This window comes from Canis aureus, chromosome 11 (genome assembly GCF_053574225.1).
Source record: "Canis aureus isolate CA01 chromosome 11, VMU_Caureus_v.1.0, whole genome shotgun sequence".
Taxonomy (NCBI): Eukaryota; Metazoa; Chordata; class Mammalia; order Carnivora; family Canidae; genus Canis; species Canis aureus.
This window is the reverse complement of record NC_135621.1, coordinates 8199386-8215857: the sequence shown is the minus strand read 5'-3', so window position 1 is coordinate 8215857 and position 16472 is coordinate 8199386. Positions and strand designations below refer to the sequence as shown.

Here is a 16472-nt window from a genome sequence, read left to right as displayed (position 1 = left end):
GGGCGCTCCTTGGCATGCTTTGAACATGCTTATTATTCATTCTTCAGATTGTTCTGCCTCGATTTACAGTTAGTAAGAATATCATGGGTACCTTCTCAGGGACCTTAGTAAAGGCCAGTTTCCCTGATTTTTTTTTCCTTAACATTTCACCAACATGGAGTAGCAATAAACTTTTCCAACTTTTCAAAACTTTTTCAACTTTTTTGAAATAAAGGGTAAAACCATGCCAGGTGACTTGACCTCCTTTTGAACCAGCTAGCTGGGCTTTTACAATCTTTTTACAATCTTGGATTTTCATTCTCCCTTTTGAATACTCATTTGTTTTTGTTTTTTTGTTTTTTTTTTTATCATTTGTTTTCTATCTGAAGAAAATTTCCTTAAAAAAGCCAAGTTATAAGTTCTATGAACCCCAAGCCCCAGAAAAAGCCCTTCCTTAATTTGCTGTATAAAAATATTTGTGGTATTTTAACAAAAGAGCCTGCCCCGAAAAGCCCAATTTTATTGTCTATAAAATCCCTTTAATCTCCATTTCACTTTGACCTTTAGATTCCTGACTAAGCATGCCTGTCCATCCCTTCTAGTCTCCCTAAATGCTTATCCTCCAAGGTGCATAAGCAACCTTCCATAAAATCACTCACTTCTCATTCATGATTTTGGAGGGTTGTCTAATTAGGGCTTCTAGGCTTCATGAACAGTCTTCTCTTTTAGAATTTCCTGCTCTAGAGTCTTAGCTATGTTGTCTGAGAACTTCCAACCTTGTCTTTGCTCCTTCTTGGGTATATGGCCCAAAATGGCTGCCTCCAAGCAAGAAAAAATAAGATCTCTTCCAGGCTTGAATCTTATGTGTAGGTTAAATAAAAGAAAGTCTCGCCAATGCTTGGGTGCTGCATCACCGTCCCCTGTCCTGAGGGCAGTGCCTGTAGAAACTTGGCTGTGACCAATAGGACTCTTATATTTTGCAAAAGACAGCTATCAGAATAGTTGAGACTTGGCTGTGAGCTTTTGTGATCCTCCCCTACTCCCACATATTCTCATCTCTGTGCTCATCATGCAGAAATCCAAGGGTGACTGTTCAAGTGTTATACAATTCGATATTGGGACTGAAAAATGGCAAGGCAGTTTATTTTTCATTCTCAAATTGACATAAAGCTCAGAAAGCTACAAAAATGTGTTTGTGCTCTTCTTAACATAATGCCACCTTAATTTTCTTTGAAAGGAAAGGACATGCAAAAGCATGCCTGTGTGGATGAGAATATTTATCAGTTTTGGTCTTGGATTTTCCTAAATAGGGAATATAGTCTGACCTTAGAAAAATGGTTCTCAAGCAGTCTTGAGTCAGCTAGGTCCCAAGTGTTAGTAACATTTTAGAAAGGTTATTGCAGTGGTGTTGGAGGAGTGCCTTCCATATTGGGCTCAAAGTAATTTGGAGACAGCTGCCCCAGCCAGTAGAACTTGACCTTTCTCTTCACTTCAGGTTCTAGCCTTGCTTTTAAAATTTATTTGAGGTTAAGATGTTAAAGGTGTACCCATGGACTTTTAGAGCTCCAGTTCCCTGGTTCTTTGAGTTTGCCCAACCAGTCTTCATTCTCATTTCATGGTCCTTCCTCTCCATCTATGTTGCCACCACCCTGTACCAGCCACTATCTAGCCATGATCTAAGTGCTGTCCCCACTGTCTATTCTTGTGTCCCTCCAATTCACTTTGTAGACTGGATGGCAGCCAAAATAACCTTCTAAAAACACAAGTCAGAGCACAGCATCCCCTTGCTTATAGTCCTGTAGTGAGTGCCTCTTACATTTTGGATAAAAACCAAAATTCTTTACAGTCTGCAGTGAGCACATGATCTGCCTCTGGAATAGTCTCCCAGCACATGGTCCATCTTCCAAGATATTCTTGGCCTCAGGGCCTTTGCACATGTTTTCCTCTGCCTGCTTGCCGCTGTAAGAACCACTCTTCTCCCTCCTTCCTCACCTGGCTGATTTCATACCTCAACTTAAATGTAACTTCCTCAGAGAAGTTTTCTCTGACATTCTTACCCAGGTTAGGACTCTTTGTTACCTTCTCTCATAGTTCTGGGTTATTTTCCTTCTGAGCAATTACAATTTGTAATTATTTGTTATTAAATCTGTGTCCTCATAAACTGAAGTTTATGGGACTAGAGACTACGTTTTTTGTTTTCCACTCTAGCCCCACAACCTTTTACACATCCTGATGTATACGGTGTACTTAAATATTTGTTGAGTGAATATGTAGATGAATAGATTCGCGCTATGTCCATTTTCTATCTTACCATCTATCTTTTAAAGGAGAAAGTGCTCTACCATTGAATCAATAAAAAGAAGTGGATTCTAGACCTTGTTCTGTCGTTTAGCAGCTTTGTCTAACCTCTCAAGCTCCCTCCATCCCAGTTGCCTTAGGTTTAAGTTGGGGATCATGATCTTGACCTACCTACATTGAGGGGATGTTGTAAAGATCAAATGAGTCACTTTGTAGCCTTAAGTTCTTGGGAACCCATGGTAGCGTACCTTTGTTCTTAATGCCATTGCCTTGTTAATGACTAGCAGAGGATAATGGGATCTGAGGGACCTGGAGCTGGGCCTACGCAAAAGCTTGGGAAATGAGCGGACGCCAGGCACAGAAAGTGTGAATGTGTGTGGTTGGGGATGTGCAGAGCTGCATGGGGACATCCAGCCAGGATCTGTGCTAACGCCTCCTGTGGCAGACACATGCCACGTAAGAAGGGTGCTAATGCTTAGTCTTCCCAATTTCCACACCATTTCCCCTGGGGATCCACATGCCATAGTGGAAAGACAACTGAATTCAGAGAGAGACATCTTGAAATAGAGTTCTAACCCTGACACCAACCAGGTCTGTTGTTTTAGAAACATACTGCAACCCTGTTTCATTGTTTCTTTACTATAAAATAGATTGGCAAGAAAAATATTAACTATTTTTATTTCTTAGATCATTTTGTTCTCAGGAAAGACCGAATGAAATAATGTATGTAAATATTCTTTGGAAACGTGTAAGGTATGATATGCCGAAAGTAGTGTTTAAATTCAAAATTGTGGGGCGGCCCGGGTGGCTCAGCAATTTAGCGCTGCCTTCAGCCCAGGGCCTGATCCTGGAGACCCGGGATCGAGTCCCATGTCAGGCTCCCTGCATGGAGCCTGTTTCTCCCTCTGCCTGTGTCTCTGCCTCTCTCTCTCTCTCTCCTCTCTGTGTATTCTCATGAATAAATAAAATCTTAAAAAAAAATAAATTCAAAATAGTGGAAAAATTTAATAACTGCTTAAAGTGCCTCCTTTCACATACTTTGTACATACATTTCTAGGCAGTATATTTTAGTTGAGTAATTTCATTTGTGTAGGGTACTTATGAATGCAGTGACTATTTTGTGGATTTGTAGACTCCTTTGGGCAAACATTTTCCATGTCTTCTGATTGGTCTAAGGGCAGTATATTTTGGTCAACATTTGCTAGCTAGAGAGCAACTCTCAACTGTTTTTGCATGTTGACTGACTACTAAAATGTATGCAAATGTAATTATTTTTTTTCGACACAGAAATCATGTAGGGCATTAAAAAATATCTGATAGATTGAGCTGGGATATGTGTCTGCAGCTAATACCGTTTTAGTAGTCTACCCATTGATATCAATTCATTTTAAACTATACCAAAAATTTAGTGGCAGTATCTTAGTAAAAAGATACCATCATATTTAATCTTAAGTCATTTATAAAATTCTTGATTTCAGAATAAATAAAATATTAAAATAAGGTCTTAGAATCCAAAAGGTGCCTCATCCTGTTGCCTGTCCAGCTGGTATTGTGTCTTAGTGACTTGGGAGTTGAGAGCAGGCTGTAATGCAGCATCTGGAACCATGGGCATTTCTCTTAGCACACCTGTGTTGGTGGTACCATGTCCTAATTGCTTTTGATGTCGTCATCCTTCTGTCTCGTAATGAATTAAAACGGCCTCCTTAGATGTGGGGGTTCTTAGGCTAGAGCAGAAAATCATTGAGGTTGTGTTCTCCCAATTAACATGTTTATACTTCATTTCAGAAATTCTCATGAGATTGCAAAAGCTGCACATCAGCTTATGAAGAAACATTTGGCAGGAAGCTAAATGCTGCATTTATTTCCACAGATCTAAGTTTTAAAACCTTAGTAAGAGCTTCTGGTATGATTTTGCAAATTTGGAAGTTATTATTCTGTGCTCCATGGTGGAAGTTACAGATGCCCACAGGTCTGCCGTATGTCAGCCATAAGTTCTCTTGTTTTTTTTTAAATTGAGATATAACTCACATACCATAAATTCATCCCTTTAAAATGCACAATTCAAAAAAAAATGCACAATTCAGTGGTTTTCACTGTATTTACAAGGTTGTACAAATAGCACAATTATTTCAGTGACTTCTCATTGCCTCAAAAAGGCAACAATGATTCCTCGTACTCCCCAGCCCCTGACAACCACTAATCTACTTGCTGTCTCTATGAATTTGCCTATTCTGGACTTTCTATAAATGGAATCACACAATAGATGGTCTTTGTATCTGACCTCTTTCAGCATGTGATTTTCAAGGTTTGTCCATGTTGTAATATGTGTCAGTACATACTTCTTTTTATGGCCAAGTAAGACTCTTTTTAAAAATTTTATTTATTTATTTTAGAGAGAGAGAGAGAGAATCCCAGCAGAATTTGTGCTACACACAGACCCGGTATAGGGTTGGATCCTATGACCCTGAGGTACCACTGGAGCCAAAACCAAGAGTGGGACACTCAACTGACTGCCCCACCCAGGTGCCCCTGGCCAAGTGATATTCTATGGTATGGATATACCACATTTTGTTTTTCTGTTCATCAGTTGATGGATATTTGGGTTGTTTCTACTTTTTGACTATTATGAATAATGATGTCATGAGCATCTGTATGTAAGTTTTTGCATGAACGTGTATTTTCAGCTTTCTTGATCATATACTTAGGAGTAGAACTGCAGGATCTTATGGTAACTCTATTTAACTTTTTTTTTTCTATTTAACTTTTTTAGGAGCTGCCAAAGTGTTTTCCAAAGTGACTGTACCATTTTATATTCCCACCAGCGTGTATGTTGTTCCACATTCTTGCCAACACTTGTTAGTTGGTTGGTTGGTTGGTTGGTTGGTTAGTTATTGGTAATAACTGTCTTAGCGAATGTGAAGTACTATTTTGTTGTGGGTTTGATTTGCATTTTCCTAATGATTAAATGTTGGGTACTTTTTCATGTGCTTATGGGCCATTTGTGTGCTTCTTAGGAGGAATGTCTATTCAAATCCTTTTCCATATGTTCTTTTTCTCCTCATATGTTCTTTAAGACCCTACTTTTGACATTAAGGCCCTGAGTGTTCCTCAGCTTAAGAAACAACCTGTCATCCCTCTATATCCCTACCTGTCATATTCACAGAACCACACTGTCCAACTGCCAAAGCCAGGAACTTGGAAATCGTCTCTTCTTACCCATTCAGCACGTGTCATCTGTTTACATCCTGTAGATTCTTCTTTTTTTCTCCACTGCTGCTGTTACCATCTTGCCTTAGTCTCTCAACCCCAAACTGAAATGACCTCCTCACTGGTCTCCTTAGCTACAGCCTATCCCTCATCTCTCTTCTATGTTGCTTGTGACAAATCTGATTACTGAAAACTTCCAGGGTCCCCCAAATCCTGTAGGCTCATGGCCAGACCTGAAGTTTACCTAGGCTCCTTCCCTTTCATTAGTTTGGAATTTTTTCAGTACTGTTCAAGATTGACTTTGTCTTTGAATGCCCTCCCAAACTCCAGGTATCTCCAGTCTTGGTTTTATTTCCTTTCATCTCGTTCCATAATACCTTGCCTATATTTTTGTGATAACATTTATCTCACAGCATTGTGTAGTCATTGTGGGTTCTTGTTTTGTAAGTTTGTTTTGTTTTTCCCTCTCCTCCCTCAATGCTTTTATAATTTCTGGGGTAAAGTAACCCTGAAATATTTGTTCAGCACATCTTCACTGAGCATCCATGATGAGCTAGGCCCTCTGCTGATCGAGGGAGAGGGCTTACTGGAAGGGGGTGCATGGGACAGTTTTGGTGGGGGAGGTGTGACAGAACGGTTTTGTGACTTGACTGTGGTTATGGTTACATGATTATTTGTGTTTGTTAACAATCACAAAAATATTCAAAGGGAGAATGTTACTGTATGTAAATTATACATTAGTAGAAATTTGGAGAAAAGAGAAGTAGTGGGAGAAAGGGATAAAGATAAATTATATGAATTCAAGATGAAGCATAAAGCCATGAAAGGAGGATGTAGCAGCTGAGAAGAAGTGTACAGTTTGGACATGAGATCATGAAATCCTTTAGTCACCTCCTTTGGAAAGTTTTTCCAGAATACCTCTAATTTTTTTTTATGGCACCTTTCACATCAGCTGTTGTACTTACTACATTGTATTCTAATTATCTGGCATTCAGGGTATCTAGTCATGGTCTTCAGGTGAATGAGTGAGAAGTGAGGTATCCTCAGGAACTCATTGGACTTTCAGGGCATTTTATGAAAATGCACAAAAAGCTCTTTGCCCAGCGTTTGCCCAGTGTGGGCACTCATGCATATGGAAATAGCCATTTCCTGCTGTGATTTTTCATCATTTCTGGAGTGATTTCTTTTTCCACATTTGCACCCCCCATACCCCTAGGTATTCATCTTCTGGTAATACATGCACTGTGTATGATAAGGTCTTCCATGGAAGCGTGAATATTGTTTAAAAGTTAAAATTCAAGCTCATTATCTGTTGAGATTAGTTACTACAGAAATAGTAAATGTTTGACAAGTGGTTAATAAGTTGGTGTCCAGTGCTTGTCAACCTGGTTTTTAAAATTCAGCCATGGGTTTGTTTTGGAGGGAGTGGGTAAGAGTGGAGGTAGGACTGTATCACATAGCCCGGGTTCCCTTTTACTGCCAGAGTGGTGAGAGGTCAGTATGGCCACCAAGGCAGGAAGTGCTTCACTGATGGCAGTGGCAGGAAGCAGGTACCTGCTTGGGACCTACATGTTCTACAAGTTCAGATGTTATGTCATCATTAGAGGGAATATAATACAAAAATGCCTTAATTTCTAGATTCTGTTAAGGGAGTGTATAGTGAGCAGAGGTCCATGATCTCATATAAGATATCTCTTAGAAGAAATTTGATTGGGCTGCCTGGGTGGCTCAGTGGTTGAGTGTCTGCCTTCAGCTCAGGTCATGGTCCCAGGGTCCTGGGATCAAGTCCCACATCGGCCTCCTCACAGGGAGCCTGCTTCTCCCTCTGCCTCTCTGCCTCTTTGTCTCTCATGAATGAAATAAATAAAATCTTAATAAAAAAAAAAAAGAAAAGAAATTTGATTGACTTTGAGCTGTTCTTGGTATTAAGGCAAAAAATCCAGCCTTGGTATCATGCAGGTTTAGGTAAACTAGGGCATAAGGGGTCATCATTTATTTGGCAACCTATGCTGCTTAATCTTGACCTTGCCAGAGTCCCACGGTTCTATTGCTCCTTAGAAGTGGTGAGAAACCAAAACCATAACGGCCAAACCAGAACCAGCCCCTCCCTTGGAATGGCCCTGGAATGTAATATGGGCACATTACACAAGTATGTTGGAGCCCAGGGAAAAGTAGCGTGTTTTGCTTCTAATGCTGCCCTTTGGACATCATAAGCAAATTCCAGAAGAATGTTTGCTTCCGTTACTGGATGAATTTACTCATAAGACCTTTCCGGAAGGGGAAGCTGGTTTAAAGTAATTGTATCAGCTATAATGATGTCATAGAATGTTTTGTTTCCCTGTGTTATATTTAGCACTATAATGTCTGTGGGAGGAGGCAGGAAGGTAAATTCAGGAGCAAGATAAGAGGGGCCAAACAATCCAAGGGAAAAGCTAAGGATAAAAAGTTTGAAGGCTCCTTGATCTGGTGTAAAATAGAATTTTCACCACTGCTAATGTGTGGTAAATGACTGATTATCAGATGTGAGCACTGTGGAGATAAAGGCATCAGAGTTAGGATTTAGCATTAAATTAGCACAGACAGATGAAGAGTCTAAGCCAGACTGAATGCTCCAAAGCATTCAGAGCCTGTATTAATAATCAACCCTTCGTAATCAAGAGGCACAGAACAAATTATCATGCTCTGCATTAAGTCGTGTGAGCAGTTCAGGATCAACTCTGCTCTTCTGGTGCATTTTTCTGGGCTGTGAATGAGCCACAGGCAAGGCTGGAACAGGAGGTATTTCTTGAAAAAACATTTGTGGAATGCCCATGGTCTGTGCAGCCCTGAGGGTGGGGGGTGGCGGAAACTTGGGGGCGGGGGAACAGCAGAGCAGGGTAATACTGGTTTGGACTGGCCTCAAAGGAGCTTCTTCATAGAGGTGGGTGCCAGGGACTCCATCCTGAAGGATGGCACGGGGAAAGAAGAGTGCTGGGTTACTTATTGCTGTGCAACAGACCACTAGGCTTCGTGGCCTAGAACAAACGTCTATTATCTATAATCAGACATGTTTCTGTAGGTCAGGAATGGGGAACAGCTTATCTGGGTGGCTCTGGCTGAGTCTCATGAGTTTACCTTGTAGATATTTGCCATCACCAAAGATAATCTGGAGGTTTGCCTGGGGCTGGAGGGTCTGTTTCAAGGATGGCTCACTCATACACTTGGCAAGTTTGTGCCAGTCCTTAGAGGGAAACCTCTGTTCTTTGCTGCATGTCCTCCACACGCAGCAGCTAGCTTCTCCAGAGCAAATGGTCCAAAAGAAAGAGCAAGGAGGAAGCCTCAATGTCTTTTTAAAAAGTAAGCTCTGTGCCCCCCCCCCCCATGGGGCTTGAACGCACGACCCCGAGATCAAGAGTTGCATGCTCTACCGACTGAACCAGCCAGTCACCCCTGCCTTGATGTCTTTTACTACTTTTTCATAGACCATTATTTCTACCACATTCCCTATGTTAGAAGAGTCATTGAGTCTAGGCCATGCTCAGGAGGGAGGAAATTAGGCTCCACTTTTTAGAGGTAAGGATGTTGAGCAATTCGTGAACAAATTAAAAAATCCTCAGAGATGTTGAGTGTGGATGCCAGGAAGCAGGGCGGCGGAGGGGTGGGGGTGGGTGGTGTACATTCTGGTACTGCAGACTAGCTTGCTGGAGGGACTGGGCGGGCCATTAACATCCCAGTGGGGTAGGTACAACCAGCAGGACAGGGTCAGGGAGCCTTGCTGGGATCAAAAGACACAGGAAGAAGAAAGTAAGAGGAAGCTTTATGTGAGTCTTGTGACTTTTCTTCTCAGCAGTTCCGTATTCCAGTGACACCCCCCCCCCCCCGCCCCCTATTCTGAGTCTTTGGAAGGAGACACTTGGAATTCACCATAGACTTTGGCTTCTGTAAACACACACTGAAATAGGGTCTTGTGCAGAATTAAATGTTTAGGAGATTTGTAAAATAAACTGGGGCCTAATAGTCCTAACTTCTCTGCTGAATCCTCTTCTGTTCCTCCTGTGAAACAGTTACTCCTGGTCAAGAACAAGTTGAGTGTTCAGTTGAACTTTATAGGGAATCTGGAAAGATGCTTTTTTTATATTTATCTTTAACCAGACAGAGAAGCCTATTAGAAGTGAGGCCTTTAATAGGAAGAGAGGGAACAAATAATAACGGGCCAGAATGAGTAAGTAATCCAGAGGAAAGCAGTAGGGATTCGAAGGAGGGTGAGATCCACGAGGGAAGCCCCTGGAGCAGAGAGGTTAAAACTAGAAGCTGAACCCTACACGGTGTGTGGTTTGACTAGAGCAGTGGAGGAGTGGAGGGCATGAAGGTGGGATGGGGAAGGGAGAGGACCTACCTGAATAAATGTGTCTCAGGGTGGCACTTGCGGGGTGACGGGGCCCGCTGGCGTGGCAGGTTATTCAGGGGAGCAGATGAGATTGGATGAGGTCCTTTTGAAGAGCTCACACCACACCAGGCACTTGTCGGGCTCCTAAATAAACTGAGAAGATGGGCTGAGCCCCTAGGAATGGCTTCTTGACAGACCTCACTAGTGACAGACCAACTTAATTGGAAAAAATGAACAAAAGGAAAAACAATCGTCCACAAGATTTGGCCTTTCAGCTGGACATTCTTCCCCTCTGCTGACAAAAGGCCGTTTATCTGCACTAATAATGAGTCGTCCTCTTTCTGAAATAGGAGCTTCACGTTGCCAGATACTTTGTATGTTACTGGTAGCTCATCACGTCCCATTATGGGTGTTCAAGTTATCATCTTAAAGTGTAGCCCTTAAAATAAACCTAAAATATTACTTTGAGGCTTCTTAGACCGAGAAATTATTTCTAAGACTCATGTAGTAGGTTGGGGGGACAGCTTACTCCCATTTGTGCCTTATAGGCTTAACTTCCCTGAGTGCACATTCAAAGCATCCTTCTCAGTACAGCATGGTTATTTTACCCAAATTGCAGGAGCGTATAGAAATGTGTTCCACTGTGATGTGATGATTCCAGTTGTAGAAAGGGTTACTTTAAGAATTTTTTTCTTAATAGGCAAGGAAGAGTTCAGGGCTTAAAGAGAGCCTTAAATTTGCACAATTAATTTTTCCTACATGAATTTCAATAAGAATTTTTTTTCATGTAATTTTAAGTATCTCTTGTTGCAAAATAAAAATAAATTGGTTAATCGAAACTGACAAGAATGATTCTAAATATCATTGGACAAGTTCTGAGTAGCTTATACAACCAGACAAAACCATCAATATTTATGGCAAATCCTAGTTGTGTATGTGAGAATGTTAGCAAAGCAAGCAGCCACTCTGGGTTTGTATTATCTTATTTCTTCAAGTGAAATGTCTATTTTATTCGTGTATGTGTGTGTATACATAGATACTCTTTTTTGTTTTTCTTTTATCAATATCGGTACGTATCTTACAAGTCCTGTACCAGTTTTGAACAATAACACCATATCCAACTTACTTTTTTTCTTCATATTCAACTTTCTCGATGCAGACTTGTTCTGTAGAAGAAATGCCCACTTCTTTTATTGCCTGTGGGCCAGGGTTTCTGAACCTTGGCACTTTTCACATTTTGGGTGGGATAATTCTTTTTTTTCTAGAGAGTTGCCCTGTGCATTGTAGGATGTTCAATAGCATCTCAGACCTTTACCCTTTAGATGCCAGGAGAATCTCCCTTGCTTGGTTGCTACACCAGAATATCTCCAGACATTGCCAAACGTCCCCTGCAATAGAGCTACTACTCCAAACTAAGTCAGTGCTGAAGGGGAGTGTAAGTGGAAAGGAAAATGTGATTATAACATTGTGTATGAATGGAACAAGAAAAGATCCTTGTGTTCCAAAATTAGGTGTATTGTCAATTTTTTTTAAAGAAGTTTTATTAAGTAAGTAATCTCTACACTCCAAGATTGAGCCACATGCTTACTGAACCAGCCAGGTGCGTCTGTTCTGTCCATTTTTATTAGGAGCCTCAATAGGGGAGAAAGCTTTGGGGAAGAGTTTAGGATCCCTGAATTCTGCTGTTTGGCAATGACCTATGTTGTCTTCTAGGGCTCTGTTTCTTATGTCTGTCAAAGCAGAGAGTATTGTTAAACCTTTTTCCAACTTTAACATTAATTCTGCTTCTTTCCCCAAATCTCCATTCTCAGCTCTTCCTTTTTGTTCACTTTGATTAAAGCCATGGCTTAAAGCAACAGTAACAGCAATCCTCCAGTGCCATATTAATTTTTTACTAAACAAATGTAAAACTTTCCAAATTTCAGTTTGTTGAAAATGGCAATGGCACTTCTTTTTTCTTTTTAAGATTGTATTTATTTGAGGCAGAAAGAGAGAATAAGCAGGAGTGGGGTAAGGGGCAGAGAGAGAAGCAGGCTCTCCACTGAGCAGAGAGCCCCACTCGGGGTTCGATCCCAAGACCCTCAGATCATGACCTGAGCCGAAGGCAGATGCTTAACTGACTGAGCCACTCAGATGCCCCTCTGAGAAAAGGAATGAATTGAATAAGCAACTTAGCCATAGAGCCAGAACCCCCACCCCTCACAGTTTAGATGATTATCTCTGAAGAGGAATATTTGGTTTCTAAAGCCCACATATATGAGTAACAGAGTGGTTGGAGTTGTAATTATTTTCATTTAGACAGCTCTGTAGGTAGAATTCATTTTGTATAATAGAATTCCAGTGGATTTAAGCCTTCGAGTAATTCTTAGGGTTGTATGATACTATTTTTTTAAAGATTTTATTTATTCATGAAAGACAGAGAGAGAGAGAGAGAGGCAGAAACACAGGCAGAGGGAGAAGCAGTCCCCATGCAGGGAGCCCAACGTGGGACTTGATCCCAGGACTCCAGGATCATGCCCTGGGCCCAAGGCAGGTGCTAAATCGCTGGAGCCACCCAGGGATTCCCCCCGTATGATACTATTCTATCTTGGAGAACAAAATTTCTTTATTAAGAAAATGATTAAATTTTCACTAAAGCACTTTAAAAAGATTGAAACGTGTTAAACAACAACAGATGAATTGGTGCTTTACTGTACTTCCACCTTTTATATAGGAGAAAATGACATCTCTGACTAACGGGTTTTCTTAGCAAACTTTTTAAAGTTGACTATTCCGTGAGTCAGACATTTCTAAAGAAAATATTGAAGTGACTGATTTTTCTTTTACTACCACCAGATTGACTTCATCAGGAAAGGTAACTGTCTGTACATCAAGCTCGCCAAGGTTTTTTTTTACATTTCTTTTTATTGTAAGTTTTCACTTTTGCCCTTACATAAATGATGTTTTAAGAGGCATGAGTTGTTGCATCGAAAGCAGTCTTTGAAAGAGACCTGAAGATCATATATCATTCATGTTTCTGAAAGCCTTGAAGTATAAGGTTCAGAAGTATTCACGGGAATTCACTACTGTCAGACGTTCAAGCTTATTTAGAGTCAGTGCATTCATATACAGTCAGAAGCCTGTATATCTGTGCTTTTGCACAAAAACCTCTCAGGAAGGTCTTCTCAGACCAGAGGAGTCCCTGGAGTCCCTGACTCTCCTGGGAGCAGCATTTATGACTGCAGGCATCTTGCATCCTAGCTCTGATCTCTTGATCTGCCTTATTGCCAGGGATTCTAAGATTTCATCCTTCTTAGCTAGTAGTGCGCTTGCTCTCTAGGGCTTTCATGATCTCTGTGCTCTTACGTTTCCAGGTAAGCTCCAGAGCAGGGTTCCTCTGCAGTTGGGTAAGGCAACAAATGAAGACGTAGGTGACCCATGAACCAAGCTTTCTCGTAAGTGAGTTCTATTTGGCCCCCACAGTGTTTTCAAATGTAGAAATTTTCCACAATATAGAGTCTTGGCTTCTATTCAAACACCAGGTGACTTGACAGTACTGAGCCATATTCCCATAATCAGCTGGAGCTGGGTTCAGGCTATGCTCATGCTGTCCCCTTTGCTGCACGCATCACCGGAACCCCAGATAGAACGTTCTTGCCATGAGGCATTTGGGCCGAGGCTCTACGGTCATTGAGACCTTCCTTCCATGAAGTCTCAGCAGTGAGGGTTCACTTCCTCATCCACTTGTTTCTGCACAACCATATATGGTTTCTCTTCGGGAACTAAAGAATCGACTCCTGGGAGTGAAGCAGAAGTTAGGTGTTGTAATGCACGAGGTGTGTAACGCGCAGGAGAGAAAGAAGACGACTTGCAGACAAAGTTGTCACAGAGTCTATACAGCAAGAAACAATTTAAGAACTAGAGACGAGGAAGGAACAAATGCCAGTGGCAGCTGTTGTCAAGTCCCCGTCTGAAGGTTTTGTAGCCTAAGAGGAGAGTGAGATTGTCCAGTTACAGGGTCCGTGGCTTGAAACCTGTCATTTGTTGGAGTGTTTTATTTCAGCGCCTCATGATGCCAGTGGGCATCGAGTGGGAGACGGCTGCCTCCCCAGGCACCTGTCAAGGTCCTCCCCACCCCCAATCCTCTTGGATGCTTGGAGGGACGGTGGTCACTGTAGTCCCAGCTCACAGAGGAGAGAAATGAGGCTCCTGGCTTTGTTTTGCTAGTAAGGGGACCCGGTGGGCTCTTAACCCGGTCTGGTTTGGATTTTTACCTTGATGCTGTTTTCTGCAAACGTGTCAGGAAGTTTCCACGCCGCTTGCTTCATGCTTGTTGTTGTTGCAGTAGGTAGACCCGGGAGGGGGTTTTCTTATCTGGAGAGATGGAGGGGTCACAGCCCCCAGGATGTAGGAGTGCTGGCCACGGGGACAGACGTGGAAGGTGCTGGTAAATGACCAAGCACTAACTACCCAGAAGAGGCGGTCCAGCCCGTTAGCCCACCCCGTGTCCACACCCGCAGCAGGTCAGGGCACTGTGGGTCGGATGCGGGGAGTGGCCCTTTGGGAGGCGGAGGCTGTGGTTCTGCTGTGACCCTTAGGTGGGGCAGGAGCGGTGGGAGGCTGTTGCCCGTGCCCGCCGGGCCCAGGAACAGCGCTAGGCCAGGATCCAGGACTTGATAATCGGGGTTATTGCCTCGTGACCTTGGACAGCTTGGACCATTTTTTGTACTAATGCCTCTTCACCTGCTGAAAGCTGAAAACGTTCACCCAAATCGTCTCCAAAGTCCCAGCTCTGATTTTCCACGATCGTCAGGTGAAGTGACATCGACCTGTGTACCTGTTCTGTTTCCCATTCCTTTCCCCCCAACCCCCCAAATAATCTTTATCCAGGTTTTTAGCCTTGTAAGGAATACTTCCAAAAGTCTCGGTTGTTGGTTCCTTTCACTGCTCCCGCCCCACCTGGGCAGAGGACCACCTGCACCTGCACCCTCCCATGCAGCCTCTTGTGTCCCTGAAGATCTGTTAGCATGGGCTTTATGCCTTTAAAAATCTGTGCTGCTGATTTTTTAACATCATTTAAGACTCAGAAAGAGAACCCTACTGAGGAAATCCTAGCTCGAGGCCCGACAGCAACAACCAAGGCAGACTTTGTCTTCTGGGATTTGAAGGGCCCAGTGCCCAGGCTGGGTGTTGGGCAATAGCTTTGTTCCTCTTCATTCAGGTAATCCGCTTGCTGACTTCAGATTTTTGAGTGCAGAGTGCTGATGGCTTTTCATATGGGGTTGTTCCACAAGACAGCGGTTCACATTTGGAAGAGGAGTGAGGCCAGCCCTTGGCCAACCGATGTGAGTGAGCAGCTACTGAGAGTTCTGATTGCTGGCTACAGTTGTGAAAGAACCATCTTTCTGCCATTTGCTCAGTTAACTTCCTCCAAAATGTGACCCGTGCTGTTATTAAAGATAACGTATCCTGCTGTTTAAAATGCAAGTCACGGCAGGGTTTTTATTTATTTATTTATTTATTTATTTATTTATTTATTTATTTATTTATGGTTCTTTTTAAATAGAAGTTTGAGTGTCTTGGTCTACCTGTGGAGGAGGGAGGAGGACAGAAATTTGAACAAATGACTGATTTCATAGCTAGTGATAAAACTGTGACCTGTATGTATTCAGAGATCTGACCTTGCTTTTTATAGATAGACTCCCATCTCGCTGCATGACCCGCCCCCCCGACACACACACACACACCCGAGTTTTCTAGATGAATGTTAATGAGGAACTGGAATTGAAGATCACATGCTTTGGGGAAGCCTGTTTTCTAATTAAATCACTTCCTTCAGAGAAACCTTCAGTATCTCTTCCAGGGATATATTTCCAACTATGAAAATTACCAGCATGTTGCTACTAACTCATCTTTGGGATTTATAGAATTTTAAATAATTTGCGTTTGTATGTAATTTGAGGGTAAATAGCAAATACGGTACCTTTGTGTGACATGAAATCTTTAAGCTGGCTTTTAAGTTATATTCTCCTTGAAATGCTATTTTAAAGTTTTGGGGGTTTTTTTATTCCTATCCTGCTCATCTTCTCTATCTGGCAGAGCATGAAGAATATTTAAAGCTCTTCTCAAAGCTTTGAATTATAAGTAGTTAAATTATAAAGGTGTTATTGCTAGGCAATAAAACTGTCCACAAGATTGAAGTATATGGTAATATTTACCTTTCTCCCCTTACTTGTTCAAGACCTTAGAAGATTTAGATTAACAGCATTTCACTTTTCCTTTCAAATGAGTAATAGACACAGAGCCCAATAAGACTATAAAGCAGTTTTAAAAAATTTGATTGATTGACTAACTGATTGAGGGGTGGGCAGAGGGAGAGGAGAAATAGAACCTCCAGCGGACTCCCTGCTGAGGATGGACCCCCCACCCCCCAGTGTCCCTAGCTGAAATCAAGAGTGACCGAGCCCCCCAGGCCACCCCTAGGGGGTAGCTTTTAAATCTTGGTGGACCTGGCTGGAAACCAGAGGGGAGTGGGCCACCGGCGAGATTGCTTATCCACCAGCGGCTGCTAAAAAGCAAACTTTAATAAGGTATATTGTATAGTCAGTTACTGAAAACAATTAGAAAAAAAGAAAGGTTTTCC

At 42.1% G+C, this 16472-nt stretch overlaps 1 protein-coding gene across 4 annotated transcripts in view; it reads left to right on the top strand.

The window, feature by feature from the left end:
* Nucleotides 1–16472, top strand: part of PPM1H (protein phosphatase, Mg2+/Mn2+ dependent 1H) — a 259566-nt gene that overhangs the window by 56180 nt on the left and 186914 nt on the right. Inside the window, exon 1 of one of the 4 annotated variants that reach the window (XM_077913649.1) lies at nt 15158–15174. The exons of the other annotated variants lie outside the window; for them this stretch is intronic. Within the exon in view, the coding sequence (XP_077769775.1) occupies nt 15173–15174 (2 nt within the window). The 5' untranslated portion in view covers nt 15158–15172. Of the gene's footprint in view, nt 1–15157; nt 15175–16472 lie in introns of those variants that run through there. 4 annotated transcript variants of the gene reach the window in all.